The sequence below is a fragment of the Plectropomus leopardus genome, chromosome 20 (assembly GCF_026936395.1).
Source record: "Plectropomus leopardus strain MGB_pleo_1.0 chromosome 20, ASM2693639v1, whole genome shotgun sequence".
Lineage (NCBI taxonomy): Eukaryota > Metazoa > Chordata > Actinopteri > Perciformes > Serranidae > Plectropomus > Plectropomus leopardus.
In genome coordinates, this window is record NC_142195.1 from 1,290,748 (window position 1) to 1,311,455 (window position 20,708).

The 20,708-nt window shown below is 40.1% G+C and overlaps 1 protein-coding gene across 2 annotated transcripts in view; it reads left to right on the forward strand.

Moving 5' to 3' along the window:
* tln1 (talin 1) overlaps nt 1-20,708 on the forward strand; it is a 101,141-nt gene that overhangs the window by 4,658 nt on the left and 75,775 nt on the right. For both annotated transcript variants that reach the window (XM_088071314.1, XM_042509057.2), the window contains exons 2-3: nt 17,959-18,024; nt 20,535-20,697. In XM_088071314.1, the coding sequence (XP_087927440.1) occupies nt 20,568-20,697 (130 nt within the window). In that variant the 5' untranslated portion in view covers nt 17,959-18,024; nt 20,535-20,567. The remainder of the gene's footprint in view (nt 1-17,958; nt 18,025-20,534; nt 20,698-20,708) is intronic.

The following is a 20,708-nucleotide window of genomic DNA, read 5'->3' on the forward strand; positions in this document are numbered from 1 at the left end:
CTGAGTGAAATTGAAAAGAATACTTTAACCAACATAAATTATGTATTACTCATTATATTACCTCTAGAGGCTGTCTCTGGTCCCAGCAAAAGCTTTTTATCAAAAGACTTTAGGGAAAGCAGAGCTCCCAACAAAATGGAAGCATCAGTGAACAGACTTCGACTGAGTTTGAATGAAACATATAGCGAACAGGTTCTAAAACATTCAAAAGACATTCTGAGGATTCCTGTGCAATTATCCAGTTGTCTTGTATCCATTGGTGGACTCATAGAAACCCAAACAATGATTTTAGTTGAACTATACCAAAACAAATTAAATTTTGGATTATCCTGCCAAGAAGAAATTTGTTATGTGCATGCGTGCACATAGACACAAAAGAGGCTCCATTAAATGCTCCATTAAATGCTCCTTTAAAACTTTAACTATAGGCTTATTTCCACTGCACAAAAAACCCGCTAACATCGGGCTTTGTATTGCAGTGGGAATGCATACAATCGGCATTCACACCCGGGTTAGATGACTCTGTAGGAGACACGGGTTTTTATTGCCTCTGGCTTTGATCAGCATTGATGGGAATGCAACACCCGGATGAATGTGCTAATTTCAGCTGCTTAACCGGCGAGATGCAGTGATGATGCAATTTTTGTTTTTTGAGGCAGCTCCTCCCTTACAGTCTTATCACAGTATCTTGCTATGACTGCCGTGTGATATAATTCACAGCCATGCTCCAAGTGCAATGCCAAAGTTGTTAACTTTCAATTTTTGTGTGTGTGTACATTTCTCACTTTGTATCATTTTGTGTCCGCTCTCTAAATTCAGAGGTTTTTTGATAACACAGTTTAGTGTACAGAGTGCAGGCCAAGTACTCCATTGCTTCTTTTTTTCCTCAGCAGCAGTTTGTGACTAGTGGGATGGATAATTGATCAGAACAGATCCACTGATGAGAGGAGCACCTGGTGTTCTACTGCACCATATGTGCTGCACTCTGAGAGTTGGGTACAATCAATAACTGAGATGTATATGTATTTCAACAGTGCTCCTAATTAACAGTCCAGCTCCATAAATAGATAATCTGTTTGTGGAAGCAGATGTTTTGGTTGTGGTGGGCAACCACAAGTAAATGAATGTGTGGGAAATCCTGGTTCTTGGGTGAAAAGTGGGTGAATTATTGTTTTCATATTGGAATATGTCTGATAATAATTTAGTCTTGTTTGACAGTCAGGCTATGTCAATTTAATAGTGAACTTTTCCTGTAATTGCAGACAGCCTGGATCAGGTTTGAAGTGAATCTACAGGAATTTTCAAGGACAGTGTGGCCTGTAAAGAGTATGTCATTGAGTTGAACTGTGAGGCTGACTAGTTTCAGTAACAGGACTGCTGATCCACCAGCAGCCACACATGTCCCGCCTGTGGAGTAAGAGCTGTGCTGGGTAGGTGTCAGTGTGTTGTGTCATGGCCCACTCTCACACCAGTTAAGGAAACCTGCTTTTCATTCCAGCATGCTGCAGAGACCCGACAGTGGTGTTTTTGCTCAGCCATATTTGGTCAAGACAACATGTGCTGCCACTCCTCCAGCACCAGAAATCATTTGTTTTAGACTTGAGCCAATTCCCAATCCTGCATCAGATGCCTGGGGAGTTCAGTCAGACCACTGAGACTCTGCACAGATAAAAGCTGCTCCGACTTGTTTCATATGATCTTTGAGATAATATGAAGAAATAAAGTTGTTTGGTGAAGTTAGATACATTTCAGAAGAAGTCATTGTTTCCCTTGTTTGACCTGATTATTGGACTTACAGTGATAAAGTAAAGGAAGCACTGATGATTCCCAAGAAAAATTCGAGGTAAAACCTGCTGAATTTGTGAGAATATGTCCATTTATTCCTGATTATTCATATTGCTGTGAATCCTGGTGATTTATTCTGACCTGTCAGCAGGCTGAAGAGCATTCTGCTTTATTTATTCACTCAGAAACTGGTTGTGGTGGAGAGATCAGTAGAAAACAAGCATTTCATTTCCCTTTTTAAACAAACGTAAATTGTTGTTAAGTAACAAATGAGCTTTCCTTTGATACTGAGACAGTGGCCGCTCACATGCAGGGCTACAGTGTTACAACAAGGACTTATTTGTACGGAACAAAACACTACAGACTTTCATAGTAACATGGCTTCCAGAGCAAGATCCTGCTTAACTTCTACAGAGGAGCAATAGAAAGCATACTGACTGGAAACATCACAAACTGGCATTGTTTGTGCCAGGACAGTAAGGTTCTACAGCAGGTGATTAAAACTGCCCAGAAAATCACTGGTTCCCATCTACAGAGCATCAGTGACCTCGCTGCAGTGAGGTGTTTGCACAGAGCCCAAAGGCTACTGAAAGACAGCAGCCGCCCCAGCCACAGTCTGTTCATCCTGCTGCCATTTGGAGGTATCCACTGCAGAACCACCAGACTACAGAGTGACCGCTTTACCCTGGCTGTGAGACTCCTCAACTCCTTCTGCGACACCAAAAAGATGTAGCAGGATTTAGGATCAACTTAAATTTAATTTCTTCTTAAACCACGTGAAAAATGACAATAAATCTAGCTTGTATCTTCAAACTTGAAGTGCTGAGCAGCCACTTTTAGTCAGTCAGCACCAGAGAAATACAGTCCAGAGTGTGTTCTAGAGGGCCGGAGAAAGGGATGGTGTTTCCTGAACCCAACCAGCTGTTGGAAGTCTCTGCTGTGAACTCTACAAACTAACAACCAGGGCTGTAAATCGCAAGTTACATTACAATGCCATATTATATTGATTCTTTGGACAGTAATACCATTGTTGATATGACAAAGTCTTTGATTCTGACTGGATTTGATTCAGTTCAGGGGCCCGTGATTGATATGAGTCAATATAAGTTAATATCCCCACTGTCTTTTTCTTGGCTGCTTGTCATTGTCTACCTGCTGTGAGGCTGCTGGCACAATTTAGGAGGGGTTGACGCGGACATGGAAATTTTAAAGTAAAGGGGTTCCTAAAGATGCCAAAATGTAGCGGCTGTGGCTCAGAGGTAAAGCGGGCTGTCCTCTTATCAGAAGGTTAGCGATTTGATCCCCGGCTCCCCCAACCAAGTATCATTGAGCAACATACTGAGCCCCTAATTGCTCTTGATGGCTTTCCATCAGTGTGTGTGTGTGTGTTTATGATGGTATAAAAACTGAGTAGCAGGTGGCACCTTGTATAGTAGCTATGGCCACTTGTGTGTGTAAATAGGTGAATGAAAGTGTAAAAGTGCTTTAATTGATCAAACAACTCGAAAACACAAGTTTACCATTCCAGCATGCATTGATGAAACTGTGGAATTTTAAATTAGGATAGAACTATGTCCAATACAAGAATGTGCTGAGTCTGCTGGGTTGAATTCACAACAACAGAGTGATGGGTCAAAACAAAGTTTGTAATCTCCAGTTTTAACAGGGGATTGCGGGACATGTGCAGGAGCATCGTGCATTCACTTGGGGGAAAAAATGCCTGGATTTTCTGAATTAACAAGATCTTAGAATTCTGAAAAGCAGCAGAATCTTAAGAACCTTAAGTGAATGCATTACGCCTCTGTAGTCATGTCCCCATCACTGTCAAAATCCTCATTCAGGGAGCAGCAGGGGTCTGATTCTCAACGGGGAAATTCAGTTGTTGCAGCACAAAGATTGCAATGATAGGACAGATCATAGAAAAAGTAAAACAATAAATAGTAAGAGGCAAAACCCCAGAAAAAGGAACTAACAGTACTCAGTGTTTGTCTGCATGAACATAGGGATGTAATATAAATATAAACATGTCCAGCCCTGCTCAGCCAAGTGTGTCTCTGCAGCCTAGAGCTCACCTGGCACTGCTGTCACAGATAAAGGAAACCCCCCCTGTTCTTGGGGTGAACTACTGTTCACTGCCCATGGTATCCAATCAATGTAGTCTGAGATGGCTAAGAAGAAAAGCCAGATCTTGATGATAGATAGTTGCTTAAATAAGTCTTGAGCATTGCTGTTGCATTGAGAGCTGATATTACTAGGCAGTGACACAAACCCACATGCACCACTGCATCACTGTGGATGTCCTCATTTTAATTCAGACGTAAACACTGCATGTGATTTGATTCTAGTCTCAGCAGGTGATGTGGACATCCATTGACATGTAAGCAAAGTATACAGTGTACGATTTCAGCCCGTTTTTGACCTGATTTTTGAGCTGCACTCATTTTAGAGTCAGGCCGAATTTCAGCTCTGTCGGGCATCGTTTGACGTGCATTTGAACAGGAGGGAATGAGTTTCGATCATCTGCTCCCGAATGGCCGTCAGATGAAGATTAATTTTTGACATGTCAGAAATTTTGGTCAGCTGACTGGGGCTCTCGAACAGTTCAAGCAGAGCCATGAGTCGATTCCCCAACATCAGTGTAGTATTTTTTTCATTGTGCCTGCATGAAGTGACAAACAGAGCATCTGAAAACACCATGGCAACAGGCCGCTGGGAGGAAAATGCACAAGGAATATCAACTAACATTAGCTATCAAGTAAAGAACAGTAAAAGTAGCTAGCTTGGCTGAAGCTCTTTCTGCAAAATAGACAAGCCATACTGTCCACATCTTCCAAGCCATGTAAGAGTCCATATGTGCCGGTGCCTCTTTTTCTTGGAGGTTTTGAAACACAGGATTGCACAGATTAACAAGGCAGTACGCTTTAACCTCGTTAGCATTGCTGCTAATAGAGTGGTGAAGGGATGACATATTTTTATAGGCCAACCAGGAAGTAAGCATCGCACTGGTGCCCTCATCAAAAACCTTATGGGATTTTTGAATGGGATTTTCGGGTATTGCCAAAAATAAGCTCTGTGACGAACACAAATTCATGAGACTTACACATTTTGTTAAGCGTGATAATCTTCACAGATGAACACCACATTTGTGTGTTTTGAGGCGTAAATTAAATTACCAGAAGCAAAAAGCTATTTTTAGGCTATACACAAACTACATCACGGTTGCACGTATTAAACGTCACCACTACAAACACTGTAACAACACGTTAAAAATATATATGAACATATATTATGAAAATATTAGAAACAGATGTATGCACAAGTTCGAGGGTGGGAAGTGGGTTTAATGAGTTTTTATGTCCGCTGTGACGTGACGTCTAATGTCCCCGACAAACACTGTAGTCCCATTTAGCCACTTATTAGCGACCGCCTTTTTAAAGATGAGTGAAACCTTAAAAGTTTAAAAAATCATGTTAACGTGTATTACATATTGCAGAACAAAACGTCTAAATATCTTAAGCCTGTGCTAACCACAGACCTTATTTAGGGCATTTTACAGAAAACCCATTTAAAAAAGCCACAGACTTTAAGACGAGGGAACCGGGAGTGCTAAGAGGCTAATGGACTTCCATGTTTTAGGACTCATTACTTCACCACTCTATACCCATGCTCTATACCTGCCTTGGAGCTTTCAAGCTAATCTTTTTTGACAATTGTCAATAATCAGAAGAGTTTGGCTTTACATCACAGACAATAACTCGTACAATATGAGTTTGAATTAAACAACATTTCTAAAATTGTACGGTGTATACCCACTTTTAGAGCTCCTCTCCTCTCCAGAGATATGCATCCATTATAATGTCTGCTTTGCTATAGAACACCTCAATGCTACCTTGCAGGTCCACTGACAGTCCCTGTCCAATCACGGGTCCATCAGTTCCACTTCCAGTTTAAATTCTAATAAAGCAGCATCATTTTGTCCTTCAAAATTAGTGGACTATAAAGCAGTATAGGACAGAGCTTTTTTATTATGCCATTGCATCAGTGACAGCCATGGCCAGAGACATTATGCTACATGAGGAGACAAGTTTTGAATTTGAAGAACACCAAAGAATGCATGAATGTCATGTCATCAATTTTAGATCTTGTTTTAGAATAATTATAATGATTGGATCATTACATTTCAGGACTAAAGAAACAACTGTTATTTGATAACTCTCGTTATAAGTTACGTTACAATTTATTGAATTTATTGAAACTACTGATCATTTCAGCCATTATTCAAGCGATGAAGTAATGTTTCCAGCAACTCAAATATGCAGACTTACTGCTGTCCCTTTTAATAATTTTAATTCTTTTGATTTATTAAATTGATTAAAAAAACAATTAAGAGAAAATATAAGAGGAATTTAAGAGAATGTTTCCGCTTGAAGCCCAGTATTGTAGGGAAGTGTGTGAGGTATTCATATTTTTGAATTTGTAGCCTCTCTGCATTAACATCCATATTTGAAGAATTGTCTACTACCATGGCTACAGCTTTGTGATGGAATTAGCTCTTTTGGCCAATCATGTGAACGCATACAAGGAATTTGACTTTGGGTGGTTCTATTAATCCACCCTCTTCACTTCCTGTCCGTGGATGACCACCAGGACAGAGGCCTCCTGTATTTCTGGTTGTCCACCATCAGCTCAGTGATTTTGCTGATATTGAGCATCAGGTGTTTGTTGTTGTGATGAAGCTTTCTATCACTCTTCTGAGAAAATAGTATCTAGCTGAAGACAACTTGTTTTTCCCTGGAAATTATCATTATTACATTATTATTATTACATTATTATGTATTAATATAGGGATAACTTTCATTTTGCAACCCACTATTACTAGGCTTGTACGATATATAATATTTCATACCTTCATACCTTCCTGAAATTTAATGAGGATATACCAAATATGACGATATAAGTGTGTGGCACTGTGGTTGGCAAGCTGTGCACCACATACAATGAGTTTAATAGAAAAAGGAGCACCTGTATTTATGACCATACCCTGGTATGCTGAAATACCGTGATATCACCCAAGCCTGCTCAATACCCTTTTAAAAAAATTCTTCTCTCCAAGATTTAAGTCTTGAAAGACATGTATGGAAACTATAACTTGACTGGTTGGCAGATGCGTACAATGTGGAGGTGGTAATTCTAGTTAAAGATGGAAAAATACAACAATATCACACAAAGAGTATCAGGTCTCCATTCAGCAAACTCAGTATGAGTGCTGTGAGAATGAGTGAATAGTTAATGCTTTCAAGTTTCTACAATAATGGTAGTTTTTTCTAAAGACTAAGAAATGCTACTAATAACAATCATCCAGGTCATGTCAGTGTTTCGGTTTCAATGTTAAAATACATGTAAACAGGAAATGGCATTTTTAGTCAACAGTTCAAACAACCTTGTTTAGCTGACTTCCTCTCTGTTGGTAACAGTCTCAAATAGTAGATGAGATGTTATCTTCCCTTTGCCACAGAGTTTCTCCCTCCTCACATTCCTGTATTCCACTGGGATTGGCTGCATTTAGTTCTTGTGCAGGCTGCCAGTGACATAAGGCTGAATAAAGCCTCTCTTCTTTCTTCTCTCCCTCTGTCTCTCTGTGTCTGTGCTCTGATGCTGGTATTCCAGAGGAATGCACGCTTGAATTCCTGTGCAGGGCTGGAGGCAGCAGAGCAACTCTGCAGTCTGCTGCTCATGTTGCTCTGCTAAATATGTCCCAGACCGAATCTAAAAGATAAGGAAAGACCTGGACCAGACTATACACAACCTGTGTGCAGATTCACGGCTAAAACTGTGTGTACGCACAAAGACAGAAATATGCGTATGCATTCTTTCTGTCAGATTAAATCTGTTTTATAAATCTCAGTCATTGTGGATCAGGCCTCATGTGCCTCAGTCCCACTCCCACAGGAAGATGGAGACACAAACTTAAGCAGTGTTTGCATATTAATACTTGTGCGTGCTCCATTACTCATTAGATCTGTCAATAACAGGAGGAGGAACAGCAAAGAAGAAAAATGCACTGTCACTGATTGTGTTGCATCTGCGAGGATCTCCAACAGCACCACAGCAGCTGTCATTATGTGAGACTGTTACACATGGCTGTGACTATTCATATTGCCCATACCAATAGTTCATAACATGCACCTGTAAGCCATCATCACACTGAGATCCCAGTCATTGTTATGATTCATTCAGTTATTTAAAAATACTGCTGCAAGTGGTGATTCCAGTGCTCAAGCCAGTATGGATCAGTAAAACTTGAAAGCTGCAAACGATCAAAACCTTTGACAGTTTCTGATATGTGCATTCAGGAAAAATCATCTGAAATTTAAACATCTGCTGCCACAAATAGATTTTCTAGCTTTATCAAAATATACCGTGCCATTATTCATTGCACCACACTTTCATACAATTGTCACCAACAGAGGAGCAGAATGCCAGGCGCCTTAAAACTTAAACTCAAACTTTGCATTCACTCACTCTGCTCTCTGCCTCTCCTCTCATCCATTATTCTCCTTGACCAGCTCAACTGATCAGTTATCTATGCCGCGACTCAAACTGCTGCTGTGGGATAAAAAGAACTCATAATGAGTTTTGCGTGCATTCACAGACCCTCAAAAACATACAAATTTAGAGAGGGGGCACAGGATGATGAAAAAGGGACACATGATTAGACAGCCCCCCACATGTCAATGCAGACTGACTTACAGTGTCAGGGCTGTGGCCTCTCCAAAATTGAATTGTTATTTATAGTGCCCCCAGGAGTAAGAATTTCTTCAGATTTGGCACTCACGGTCACCTTGACTCAACAATGAACTGATTAGATTTTACTACTCAAAGGTCAAAGGTCACTGCAACCTCATATGTCTCATTCTCATGAGCGCAATATCTCAAGAGGGATTGGGGGAAATTTCTTCATATTTGCCACAAATATCCTCTTGGACTCAACAATGAATTCATTAGAATTCGTTGATGAAGTTTTGACATTTTCAAAAGATGAAAAAAATTTTCAAAAGTCAACTTTACTGTGGCATCTTAATGTTCTGCAAAAACACTTTTCTGGCCATTGCTCAACATCATATCTCACGAACAGAAGGGGAAACATTTGGTCAGATTCTGAATAAGTTACTCTAATCTGTAAACTGTGTTGATTGTAGAGATCTTCTGTGCTGCCGGGGGAAGATGTGTGTGAATCATTCATGTATTCACTGATATGGATGTAATCTGTAACTATATTTTGATACATGCATACAACTGCAAGGTGGTAATTCTTGTTTATTTTAGTGTGTCCCTCTTTTGGCAAGATAAAGGCCATGAGGAATTTAAAATGATAAATGTAACTGACCCAGGCCAGCTCCCTGGCTGTGAACATTTCACACTTGGGGATCCATTAGACTGATGAGAATGAAAATCCTTGTGCATTTTTCTTTACCTGGCCACTGTGGTGAGCCCATCCGGTGGTTTTGACGCTGTGGCAGCAAGTAAACACAGCTGCAGCTAATATCAGCATCAGCAGATGCTCCAGTTTGATTTAGATGTGTCAGATAGCGTGCACTGTAATGAGGACCACTGTCAGTCATCTCCTGTTGTCCTCTGCTCATCACATGGAGCTTGCTCTGCCTTGTGTCTGCTCATCTTTGACACATTTGTGAAAAGACTTCCTCTGGCAGTGAATAATACTACACTGACCAATTATTATTTTTTAAAAAGATGTGTTGTAACAGCTCCCTTCATGAAACAATCAGTTCAGTTATCAGGGCCCGCAGCAGCAACATATCTCATGACTTTCTACTGCTGCAGTGGCCTGTGACACCAATGCACAACTTGGAAAGTGAAATGAGACCCAAAACTGTTTTACTAAATCTGACAGCATTTAAAGCAGAGAAGAAGCCTAATACAAAGCCTGCTGTTGTTGATGGTGCAGGCTGTGCATTGACTGTGACTCACAGTGTGCTGCAGCGGTGCAGACAGCAGGGCCGCTGCTGCTGAAGGCCGTCATCACACAGGATGTTAGAGTGTGCCTGAGAACAGACACATTGAGCTCTTTGGTTGCAGAGCGCTGTATGAACTTTGCAGCACTGTGAACTCGTGGTCAACCCGTCTTCACCACAGCTTCTTGTACTTCTGCTGCACTGCGCGACTGTCAAGCTCCAATATGCTCAGTGAGAGGAGAAGACAGGTGTCAGCACACAGTGTGACAAAAGTTATTTTTACATGTTAGAGAGCAACTTTTTTTCTTCAGGAAAACTTTTGAATGAAAGATTTTCACGAAAACTACAGTGCTAGTTGGGTATAAATTTTTAAACCAAGTACTTCTTTCACTCCTGGTGATTCACTACCTACTTCACTGAGGACCAGTTTGAGATATACTTTGTTTTTTGTCGAGCTACGGTTATAGCTCCATCATACCATTTGATTGGACTACCATCCTTTTCCCAGTATTCAAGCATTTGGTGAAATCTATTTATTGACAGAAGTATGCCCCACTCCTCCACGCCAGGTGGAGATATGTCCCCTTTCAGGGATCATTGGATCTTATTTCACTTGACCAATTACGTCACATACCAAACAAGTTAGCAAGTGGCAATGGGTTGCATGTTGAACAGTGAAAACATGGATAACTTCTCAGCACTGTAAATTTCGTATGTACTCTATCTTTTGCCTTTTTTTTCCCCACTTTCGTCTATGAATTTATACTGTTTGACTTCCAGGTCAAAACCCTGGGCAGGGACTATGGAGCATGTGCAGACCACCTAGGTCAGTTCAGGTCCAGTTGAGGAATAAATAAAAGAGTAAATTGACCCTCAACCACAATATGTAGGTGTATTAGTCTGACTTCAAGAAATTCTTCTTAGAACAAAGTTTTTTAAAAGTCAGTTTTAGTTGCAATAAGTTACAATAATTTGACCTTTTCTAACATCATGAAAACTTACTGACTGTATCCATACTCTGCTTGTGCTTTCTTAATGCCTGTGTGTCCCTTTGCATCATTCTGTGTCTTCTCTATAAATTCAGAGGTTTTTGGGAGTCTATCAGTGCAGTGCAGGTGGAGCTCTACTCTACTCTCTATAGGCTTTAATTCATAAGACAGACTTAGCGTGAAAGGGGGAGACCTGCAGTAGAGAGTTGAGGCTGGAGTTGAACCCACGGCCACTGCAGCCATCTGTAGATGGGGTGCCCGCTCTACCCACTGACCTGCTGGGCATCTGGTGTTCCATTTTTAAACTAATTGATCTGTCAGTCCATTCAGGTGATCAAATCAAGTGATTTAGAGAAGCAGCTGCTGCAGAGGCAAGTTAGACCCAGTTTAGAGCCAGCACAATGAATAGTTAAGTTGCGCTGTCTGTGACAACAGTATGCTCAGAGTGTGGTGCAATGAATACTGCACAATAAATGTTCTGATAGTGTTAGAAAATCTATTTGTGGTGGCAGTGGTGGTTTGTGGTGCCAGAAATAAATGAAGGTGTGGGAGCCCTGCAAGTCAAATGTGCTGGACTCACAATGTGCAACCTCACAAAACATGTTTTTGGCCATGACTTAAGACTTCATATGATAATTATGACAAGATATTACATATATGAGAATAAAAGAGAATACAATTATGAAGGGATGACATTTTATATCCAAAAGTTGAACTCGAATGTAACATCATAATGTTCAACAAAAAGACTTCTCTCTCTATCACTGGGTGTCACAGCTCAGGAACAGAAGGGGAGACATTCGATCAGATACTGAATTGGTAAATATGTTAATTTAGAAACTGTGCTGATTGTAGAGATCTTCTCTGCTGCCGGGGGAAAATGTGTTTGAGGCATCCATGCTTTGCCAGAAAATAGAGAATAGCTTTTATTAAATTCCTTCAAAGTCTTGACTACATATATTTTATGAGTCTGGACAGACATGGATAAAAATTGCAAATTAACAGGTTGCGGGAGGCATATAACACAGAGGCAGTGATTTCACTTTTCTGTGTGTTTTGGGTATTTTTGCCTCTGAAAGACACAGGAGTCAGCGTGAAGGTGACAGGACAAGATGTGAGAGGAGGATGACATGCAACAAAGGAGCCCTGCTGAACTCAGACTGGAGATGTTGTGACATGAGGCTTAAACCTTTAGGCTAAGACCTGGGCCTATCCTATTGATCAATAGCGGCAGTCGAGGTTAATTGTTATGGATCTGTGTTTGCTTAAATAAAGCTGATCAAATCCAGATTCATTTTTTACCTCAGCCTGCCAGCTCTCTCTTTACAGCAGCATAGCATACTGCGCAAGCATTTTGTTCCATATGTCGGTGAAAAATGGTGTGTGAATGTGAAAACTAGTTTGCCTGTGCTGGTGATCGACTGTCTCTGACACACAAAAGTACAGAGGGTCAGGCCCATGAAGTACTTGTACACCATCCAGGTTTGAACCTCACTACAGCAGACTTACACACACACACACACACACACACACACACACACACACACACTGTGAGAAGCAGCGCTGAAGGGGGGCGGAGCTCAGCAGGTGGAAAAGTTTACTGCAAGTGATGCCTCCTGATGGAGCTGGGGGAGCAACTCAGCACTGACAGTATGTTCACAAGTTAGGGATCTCGCTTACTTTGTCTCTGGAGACCCGGGAGTCAAATAGTTAAACCATCACATATTTGGGCTGTTTTGGCTCATTAGTGTAAGTTTCTGTAGTTGTAGGAAGAAGAGGGGATGCATTTCTCAGCAGGTAATAAGGTACTCCTCTGCCAAATAATGCACGTGCACTGTAATGTTATTTCAAGAGATTTATGAATCAGCTGGTTATATCAACCCATATTTTGGGCAATTTTCCTAATTTTCAAACCTCAGTAAACATTGTAAAGAACAACAAGCTTTTGCCATCAAATGTACTGCAAGATTAATTAACCTGACAAATTTGAGACCAGTCGTATTAAGGAAATGCTGCTTCTACTGAGTCCAGTAAAACTTTGATGACTCTAAATGTTTATTAGGTACAGACTTCAGATTATGTATCATTACTGATGCACCCCTCAGAAAATTCTTTTTTCTTTTTTTGAACAGTACTTTGCATTAGAAATCATTACAATATCTGCCACTTTCGCTTTAAATGTGCATGTTCCCACAGTGATGTCTCACATGCTGATATATTTGATCCAGATAGAAGCATATCTGTTTTGTGGGTTGGGAGAGTGACAGACGTCAGAAATGGTCCTTTACAGAACAAAGAATGGAGAATGGAAATTAGGCTGGGCCCTCAAGTATTGATTATTTCCTAATAAAAATCAATCTGATGAGTATTTTCTCATATTTTGCCGAAGCTGAAGAGAATGCCAACCGATGGCTTATTTTGTTTGAAAAACACATGCATGTTCTGTACATGTACCATACACTGTAGGCATTGGTGAATGAAATGTGAATGTTTACAGTAGAGGCTGTGTGCAGAGGACCTTCAGTATCACATGCTTTACATATCAATGCCCTGGAGAGCAGTTGTAACATAAGTTGTTCTGGCATATAAAGATAAGAAGTTATTAGTAGTATTCCTCTGGTTGTTTGCAGATAGTTCCAGCAAAGCTCTGACACAGAGTCTGGACTGACAGACGTGAGATAGAGACTGACATGTATGGTATCTGACTGCTGACAGAGCAGGCAGGAAGGATGACGGTTGACTGCTGTCACTGGACTGGACTGACAGGAAGTGAAGACGGCTAAAGAAAGTCTCTAAGCACTAAAGTTGTTGGTAAATTTGATGCTTAATATCCATTTTGTTACTGAGCACAGTTTGACTCACATTGGACACAAAGCAACAGTTAATCCAATCGAGGTGATTTAAACTGCTTCAGAAAAAAAAACCCAAGTTGGAAAGGATAGGACTGATCCTGTAGTGTGTCAGTGAGCTCTGTCTGTGAACCAGCATGGAGAGAAGTTCAAGCAGCGCAGACATCCAAAAGTGATTAAAAACTTGCTGCTCTACAAAGCAAAAACAGATATCAAAGAATACATAAAGTCTGCACAGTAGTAAATGCTCCCATGAAAGTTTATTCCTCAGTCTGAGGAAGGGCTACTGCCTGAAACGTTACACGTGTGGAGGTAATTGAATAAACTTTCATGGGAGCATTTACTACTGTGCAGACTTTATGTATTCTTGTGAACCAGCATGGACAATACCAGGCCAGTGGGACACATACATGAGATGTGCCCATTGCTCATCATCATAAGCTACATCCTCCTGTGTTTGTGTTCATTCAGTAATGTGTGTACATGGATGCGAGTGTTGAGTGTTAAGTATAGTTTTAAGGTGTAACTGTGAGTTGGAGTGTAGACCTTCAGGTTGTGACCCCATTATGCCCTCACTTATACAGTCCAAAGCATCAATGGCTGAGGTGTTGTTGCCAGATTTTCAAAACTCTTAGATATCAGCCTCATAAGTCCAGCATTGGTCGGCCACAAGTGACTAATATTCAGTTATGTGTCAAAGTCATAGTCACCTAAAAATGTCCTGGTAAAATGCAAACTCCAAATCAGGCAAAAAAAAGAGAAGTTCTTTTTTATGTTCACCCCATTTTAGAAGCAGCTGGTTGTGCCAGCACAGTTCAAGAAGCTTAAATGTCCAAAAACATATATCAAAGGTTTATCCAACTTAAAAAATCCTTCAACTAATACTACAATGATAATATTTTGTGTAGATAATTTGAACATTTTGAGTGGACAAACTTAACAAATCTTGTTCATTTAACAATTCTTTATATAGATCAGCCAGAGTCGTTAGACTAGACTAGACAGTTGTATTTATTATCCCTCTGGGCCTGTGAAAACTGTGTCTGGAGGCATTATGTTTTCCGTTTTTCCATCCATCCGTCCATCCGTCCTTCCGTCCTTCCGTCTGTCCATCCATCACATTCTAGTGAATGTGATCTCTCTGCAATGCCTTGGGGAAATTTCTACAAATTTTTCACAAATGTCCACTTTTTGGCGGCCAGAGGTCAAATGTCACTGTGACCTTGTGTCAGTCTTAGTCTCATGAATGCCACAACTCAAGAATACCTTGAGGTAATTTCTCAAACTATAGGATAAGGAGTCAAAGGTCAAGGTCGGCCTCATCTTTTTGACCATAATTCAGCTAATTATGACAACATTTCACACAGAATTTGGTGGTCAAAGGTCAAGTTGACCTTTTCTTTTTAAAGATTTTTTTTGGGCTTTTATACGCCTTTAATTGATAGGACTGTGTGAGTGTGAAAGGGGTAGAGAGAGAGGGGAAGACATGCAGCAAAGGGCCGAGGCCGGACTCGAACCCGCGGCCACTGCCGCGAGGACACAGCCTCTGCACATGGGGCGCCTCTATCCACTGAGCCACTAGGTGCCCCACAAAACATGTTTTGACCATAACTGAAGAATACATGCACTAATTATGACAGAAGTTCACAGAAAGGTCTAATGGGATAAAATTATTAAGTGAGATGAGAAAAGTGAGATGAGATGACGCATCTCATCTGAGACACATGTAGAAACAGACACATGATTTGCTGGACAACCTAATGGCACTTAAGCACTTTTTATCCTTATTTATGCCAGAGCAGAATATAAATTGTTATTTTCACAGTGTACATGCTCATAAAAAGACTTATGTTGTGTAACAAAATGCTAAATACATTGATAAGATGTTTTCTTGGTGATTTCCTGCCAAACTGATAGTGATTGGCTGCTGTGGACTTTGGTGCACTCTTCCTCATTTTTCAGTAATTACTGTTGCGACTCTGCACTTCCTCTTTCAGGGAGGGCGGAGTGGGATGCAGTCGCAGTAGTTTTTCTGCAGTCTCCAGAATTTCTCTCAGTCTTTGGAAGAATACTAAGCACTCTGGAAGAATGGGAGGGTTCAGTTGCTTCGACTGTTTAGTCCTAATAAATAATATTTTTTAAATAATAACTTTTAATTAAACACTGTAATTTAGGGACTTGAATAAGTTTAAGATATCCCCCCTCTTATCTTTCCTTAAGCCAAACACAGTGTCCTTACATTGACTGCAGACAGGATACTGTGCTCCCAGCTGAATCAGAGCTGGGAGTTTGCACATACAGAAGCTCAAATGCCCTTTTAAGGCATTGAGCAGCTTTTAAAAAACAGGAAATGACATCAGGACCTCAGAGTGGGATCTCACAGAACCCTGTCATTCCAGAGTAGAAGAGAGATGAAGCCACAGACAATGACCCCCACCCCACCCCCCTCTATAAAGCAGATGTTAGTTTATGTATGACTGAGGACAGCCACACAGCGACCAACAGAGCGAGGCAAGAGGCCCTGTCCTGTATCAGCATCGACTGACAGATGTCAGGGCTTATACTGATTATTAGTAAACAAAGAGCCTGATTACAGATATTTGGAACCGATGTACATTTGCAGTAAAACAAAACTTTATGATCAAAACATTTTTAAACTCCATCGCAAAAGTTTGAACGCCTTTAAACACATTTTTATGAAATGCTGCAAAAGTGGACATTTCATCATGACCCTATTAAAAAGCCATTGCTCTTCCTACGATGACACTCTCTTGGCATGTACAGCACTCTGCCCTTCCCGTGGTTGGCTGAGTGTAATATTCTATACTGCACCTTCAGACTTGTTTTTTTACTGCATTCATCAAGAAAGAGTTGTAAAAATGCTGAATATCACAGGCGATAATCTCTCCTGTCATCAGCATGCTGTGCTGACTGACAGTGAGCTGTGCATGTTGCAGCCAGAGGCCTGACATGCTTTAAACATGTTGCAGCAGAGAGATCCAGAGTCAGCCGGAAAACACTTGCAAGACCTTTATGTCAAATAACTTAGATTCCGATTGGAGTAATTTTGCAGAAAACAATGACACCTGGAATGGTTGGAAGAATCTTTAATTTTTTGAAGATGAGTGACCTTTCCTACGAACTTTACTCATCGAGTTTCTAAACAGGTAATGGAAAGTGCAAAGGCATGTTTGAAAGTTCAGTAAAGCTCCTAAATGAATCTCTCATTCACATAACTATTCAGATCCTTTGCTATAACACTCTAAATATAACTAAACCTAACTCTAACAGAGAAAGTTCAATAAGTATTTCACCTTTGGAAAGATGGTCTGAACTGGACAATCACTGCAGTACAAGGACACAAATATGTTTGAAATTGAGAAGCGAAAACAGAGAAAAAGGACTGTGGCATTTGCTTTTTCTCAGGTGGAAGAAAACCTACAACTACCAGAATATATTCTGCATTGCACTACACTTACCCAATAATTGCTCCCAAAAACAATGTGGGGGTCAACAGTTAACAAGCGATTGCTTATTACAGTGAAACAGGACACAGTGATAGAATCTCAGTTTATATCTGATCTGTAGTGCTCAGTTTTAATGTTTGATCTAAATGCATGTTTTCAAAATTCAGGAAACAGTATGGCACCCACAAACTCTTGTGTTACTGCTGAACAGGGCACTAAAATGCGTGTGAAAACATCTGAGGAGAAGAATAGCAATACAGTTACAGAATCTGGGTTTATATCTATTACAGTCTGTGTATTTGATCAGTGCTGCCTACTTTTACTGTTTGATCTTAGTTTGAGAAAGAGAGAGAGAGGGGGGAAGTGCGAGTCTGTGTATGTACCCACTGTTACAATCTTTGTATCTGGGGTGGTGGCAAAGACAAAAAATGAGAAATTACAATCTGTAATTCAGGCAGCAGCCCAAGAGCTGGCAAAAAGTGGCCAGAAAATGAGCAGGGAGATCTGAGTGCTGGCAAGACGGATGTTTAACACCATTTATTGAAACATATTGCACATATTAAGATACAAAGCTGGTTGAAATCTGCAAAGGGTCCATTGAAGAAGTGAATAAAAAAAAAAAAACAACAACAACTAGTGCTTTAAGTTGGAGATTCTAAGTGTTTCTCCTGTAGCATTCTGACAGAAACAGCGGCCATCTTTTGGCACAGTTATATGGGGCTTTGTAACATTTGTAAATTCTCGCAAGTAAAGTTGTATTGGTTGAATTTGCTTGAAATCTTGAAACTGACAAAATGATGGAGGATCTGATTGTGTTTGGATGGGTTGAAAATGTAAGCGTATATATCGTGTGTAAAAACTGTTAACTGAACCTGGAGCGTTTCCTCTTCTGCAGCCAGAGAGAAGAGTTCATCAGCTGACTTGGCAGGAGGGCTGTCACTAAAACACCACTTTACTTCAGGTATTTACCTCTCTCACCTTCTTTTTTTAAAGACATTGATGGGCCTGTTGTAATATTACACACACTGGTATCAATCTGCACACAAAATGTGCTTTTCAAAATCAAACTCTTAAAAAATGTTATACATTAATATGATTTTCTACTTTCATTAAATATTGTCATTAATTATTTTCTCCATATGCCAAATATGGTAAAAATGACATCATCAAGTGGAAAATAGTAACAATGAGAAATTCCAAGTCAAAAGCCCAGAATGACACCCAAAAATAATACAAGTTGTGTTTTTATGTTTTGATGCCTATAGGATCAAAAATTGCAGTTTGAATGCAGTTTTTGACCTTAACAGTCTAATTTTAGCAATTTAGTTTCCATAGTGTATTTTAGGCTCATTGCAGGAGCTGAGCTGGAAATTCCAAGAATAAACAAAAATACACAGTCTTGCCAAAATGTATGCATTATGCATGAACACAGCCAAAATGATCAAAAAATGAGGAATGAAAATGAAGAATGTCAAATGCACCAAACAGTCTCTAAGGGTTAAAGAGATACTTCACCCACAAAATGACTGTTTGTATACCAGTGAATCATGCTGTGATACCTTGAATTCACACTTTTCTGGCATGCCTTTATGGAAAGTGGAAATTATATCAATTTATTCAATGATAGGGATTGTGGTTAACAACAGCAAAACTATAATAGAGCGTCCATTTACAAATTCTCACACAAATCCTGCAGTATAGTCTAGTTCAAGTTAACATTGCATAACTAATTGAAAGTCAAATGGTCATTTTTTTGTTGAAGTATTCCTCAAATGAAAGTAAAACTGATTACCAACAGCAATCCAAACTGCTGTATCTTTTCGATTTATTTACCAAATTTCAAAGTCAGAGCAAAAGTGAGTTACATATTACAAATGAATATATTTTGCAGCAATATATATAGGCTTTTTTTGTCCAACATAACTTTATGTTATTTAACAAGAAAGTGTAGTCATTTATATGTTAAGACCAAATTATTGTTGTCTGATAGTACAGTACAGTACAGTATCAGCAGTAATTTTGATTGCTGTATCCTGAGATCTGATCCCTCAGCAACACACCCCAGCTACATCCGCCTGTCATCATGTGTGGAGCCAGAAAAAGAAGGAGGAACTGATAGTGATACAGTGTCAGCAGGATTCTGAGGCTGAGGGTGTCAGGGCGTCTGTGTTGTGACATTCAATCCCAAGAAGCTCTGAGGCCAACACATGCCATGCTGTTTGCTCACTCTGCTGCTAAGTTGTCATCTCTAAACAGCTTTCTCCTCCCCTCTCATAAATAACGAACAGTCCTTAAGTTATATTTAAATATTAAATTCTAATCCTGTTCTAAATTAATATAAATAAATAATATATGTTTTGATCGTATCAGAGAATGGCTTTGAACATTTGCCTCAGTGTCATGGAAAGTCCTGGAAATTTGTTGATGAAACTGTGCATGTAGAGTTTTTGCAATAATTGTAGGTCAGAAAGACACATATAGTTATGAAATGTGCAACCTTTTTTGTGTCTTTAACTTTGCTTGTTGTTTTGGCTTTCACAGCCCAAAACAGTCAGTGGCTTCATCACAGTGTAACTCTGTTTCCTGTCTGAACTGGTTTGCATGTAAATAGAACTACTGTTCCTCATTTTGAAGTCAGCTTTACACCTTGTACTGAGAAATGTACAGTCATCGTAAGAGGATGGAAGTGTTGTGGTGTACCTCCCTGAAGTAAACTCTGAACAGATGATAGAGTAGAGGGTAGCAAATGTAGTTCATGTATAACATCGTATCTTATCAGGTGTGTTGATGCCATTGTAGCCAGAGAAATTATGTCTGAGAAAACAAAACAAAATAATAAAAAAAAAACGCTATCACCAACTACCAACTGCCTTTATTATGTAATGGGCGAGTGTACAGTCAGCATTCACATCTGGGTCAAATGACTCTGCAGTGGACACAGATTTTTATTGCCTCCAGCTCTGATTGTTATTATTAGGAACACAACATCCGGGTGATTGCACTAACTTCAGCTTCCTAACTTGGGAGGTGCAATGATGCATCAATGATAATTACAGTCCAACTTCACCTGAGCAATGCTGAAACATTGAACCAAGTTTGAAAGAGAGACTGAATGAGAGCCTGCAAGAGATATATAAAGAGAAAAGCACTCTTGTCTGCTACAATAGCATGTACACAGCTCTGCTCTACTGGCAATGGTAAGGAGTCTATAGCCTATTTTTAATGAGTTTACCAATGTTTGAAAAACTTGTGCATACACTTATTTTGATGGAAAAGGAGTGTTAGCTTCAACTTCTTGCCTAATTAAGCAGTTAGAGGGACCAGAGAATTTGGCTTAACCAACCTTTCAAATCTAGACAGATATATGCAAGCTATCAAGGGTAAGAAGTGCTGATGTAGACACAGTGTTGTGACATTGGGATTTGTATTTTTGTGATTTTCCTGACTACTTTTTTACTGGCCATCTTGCAGGTGTGAGTTGGGTGGAGGTGCAGAGCAGCAATCATGGTGGCCCTGTCACTAAAGATCGGTGTGGGGAACGTGGTGAAGACAATGCAGTTTGAGCCCTCCACCATGGTGTACGATGCCTGTCGTATCATCAGGGAGAGAGTTCCTGAGGCACAGCTCGGCCAGCGTGAGTTCTCA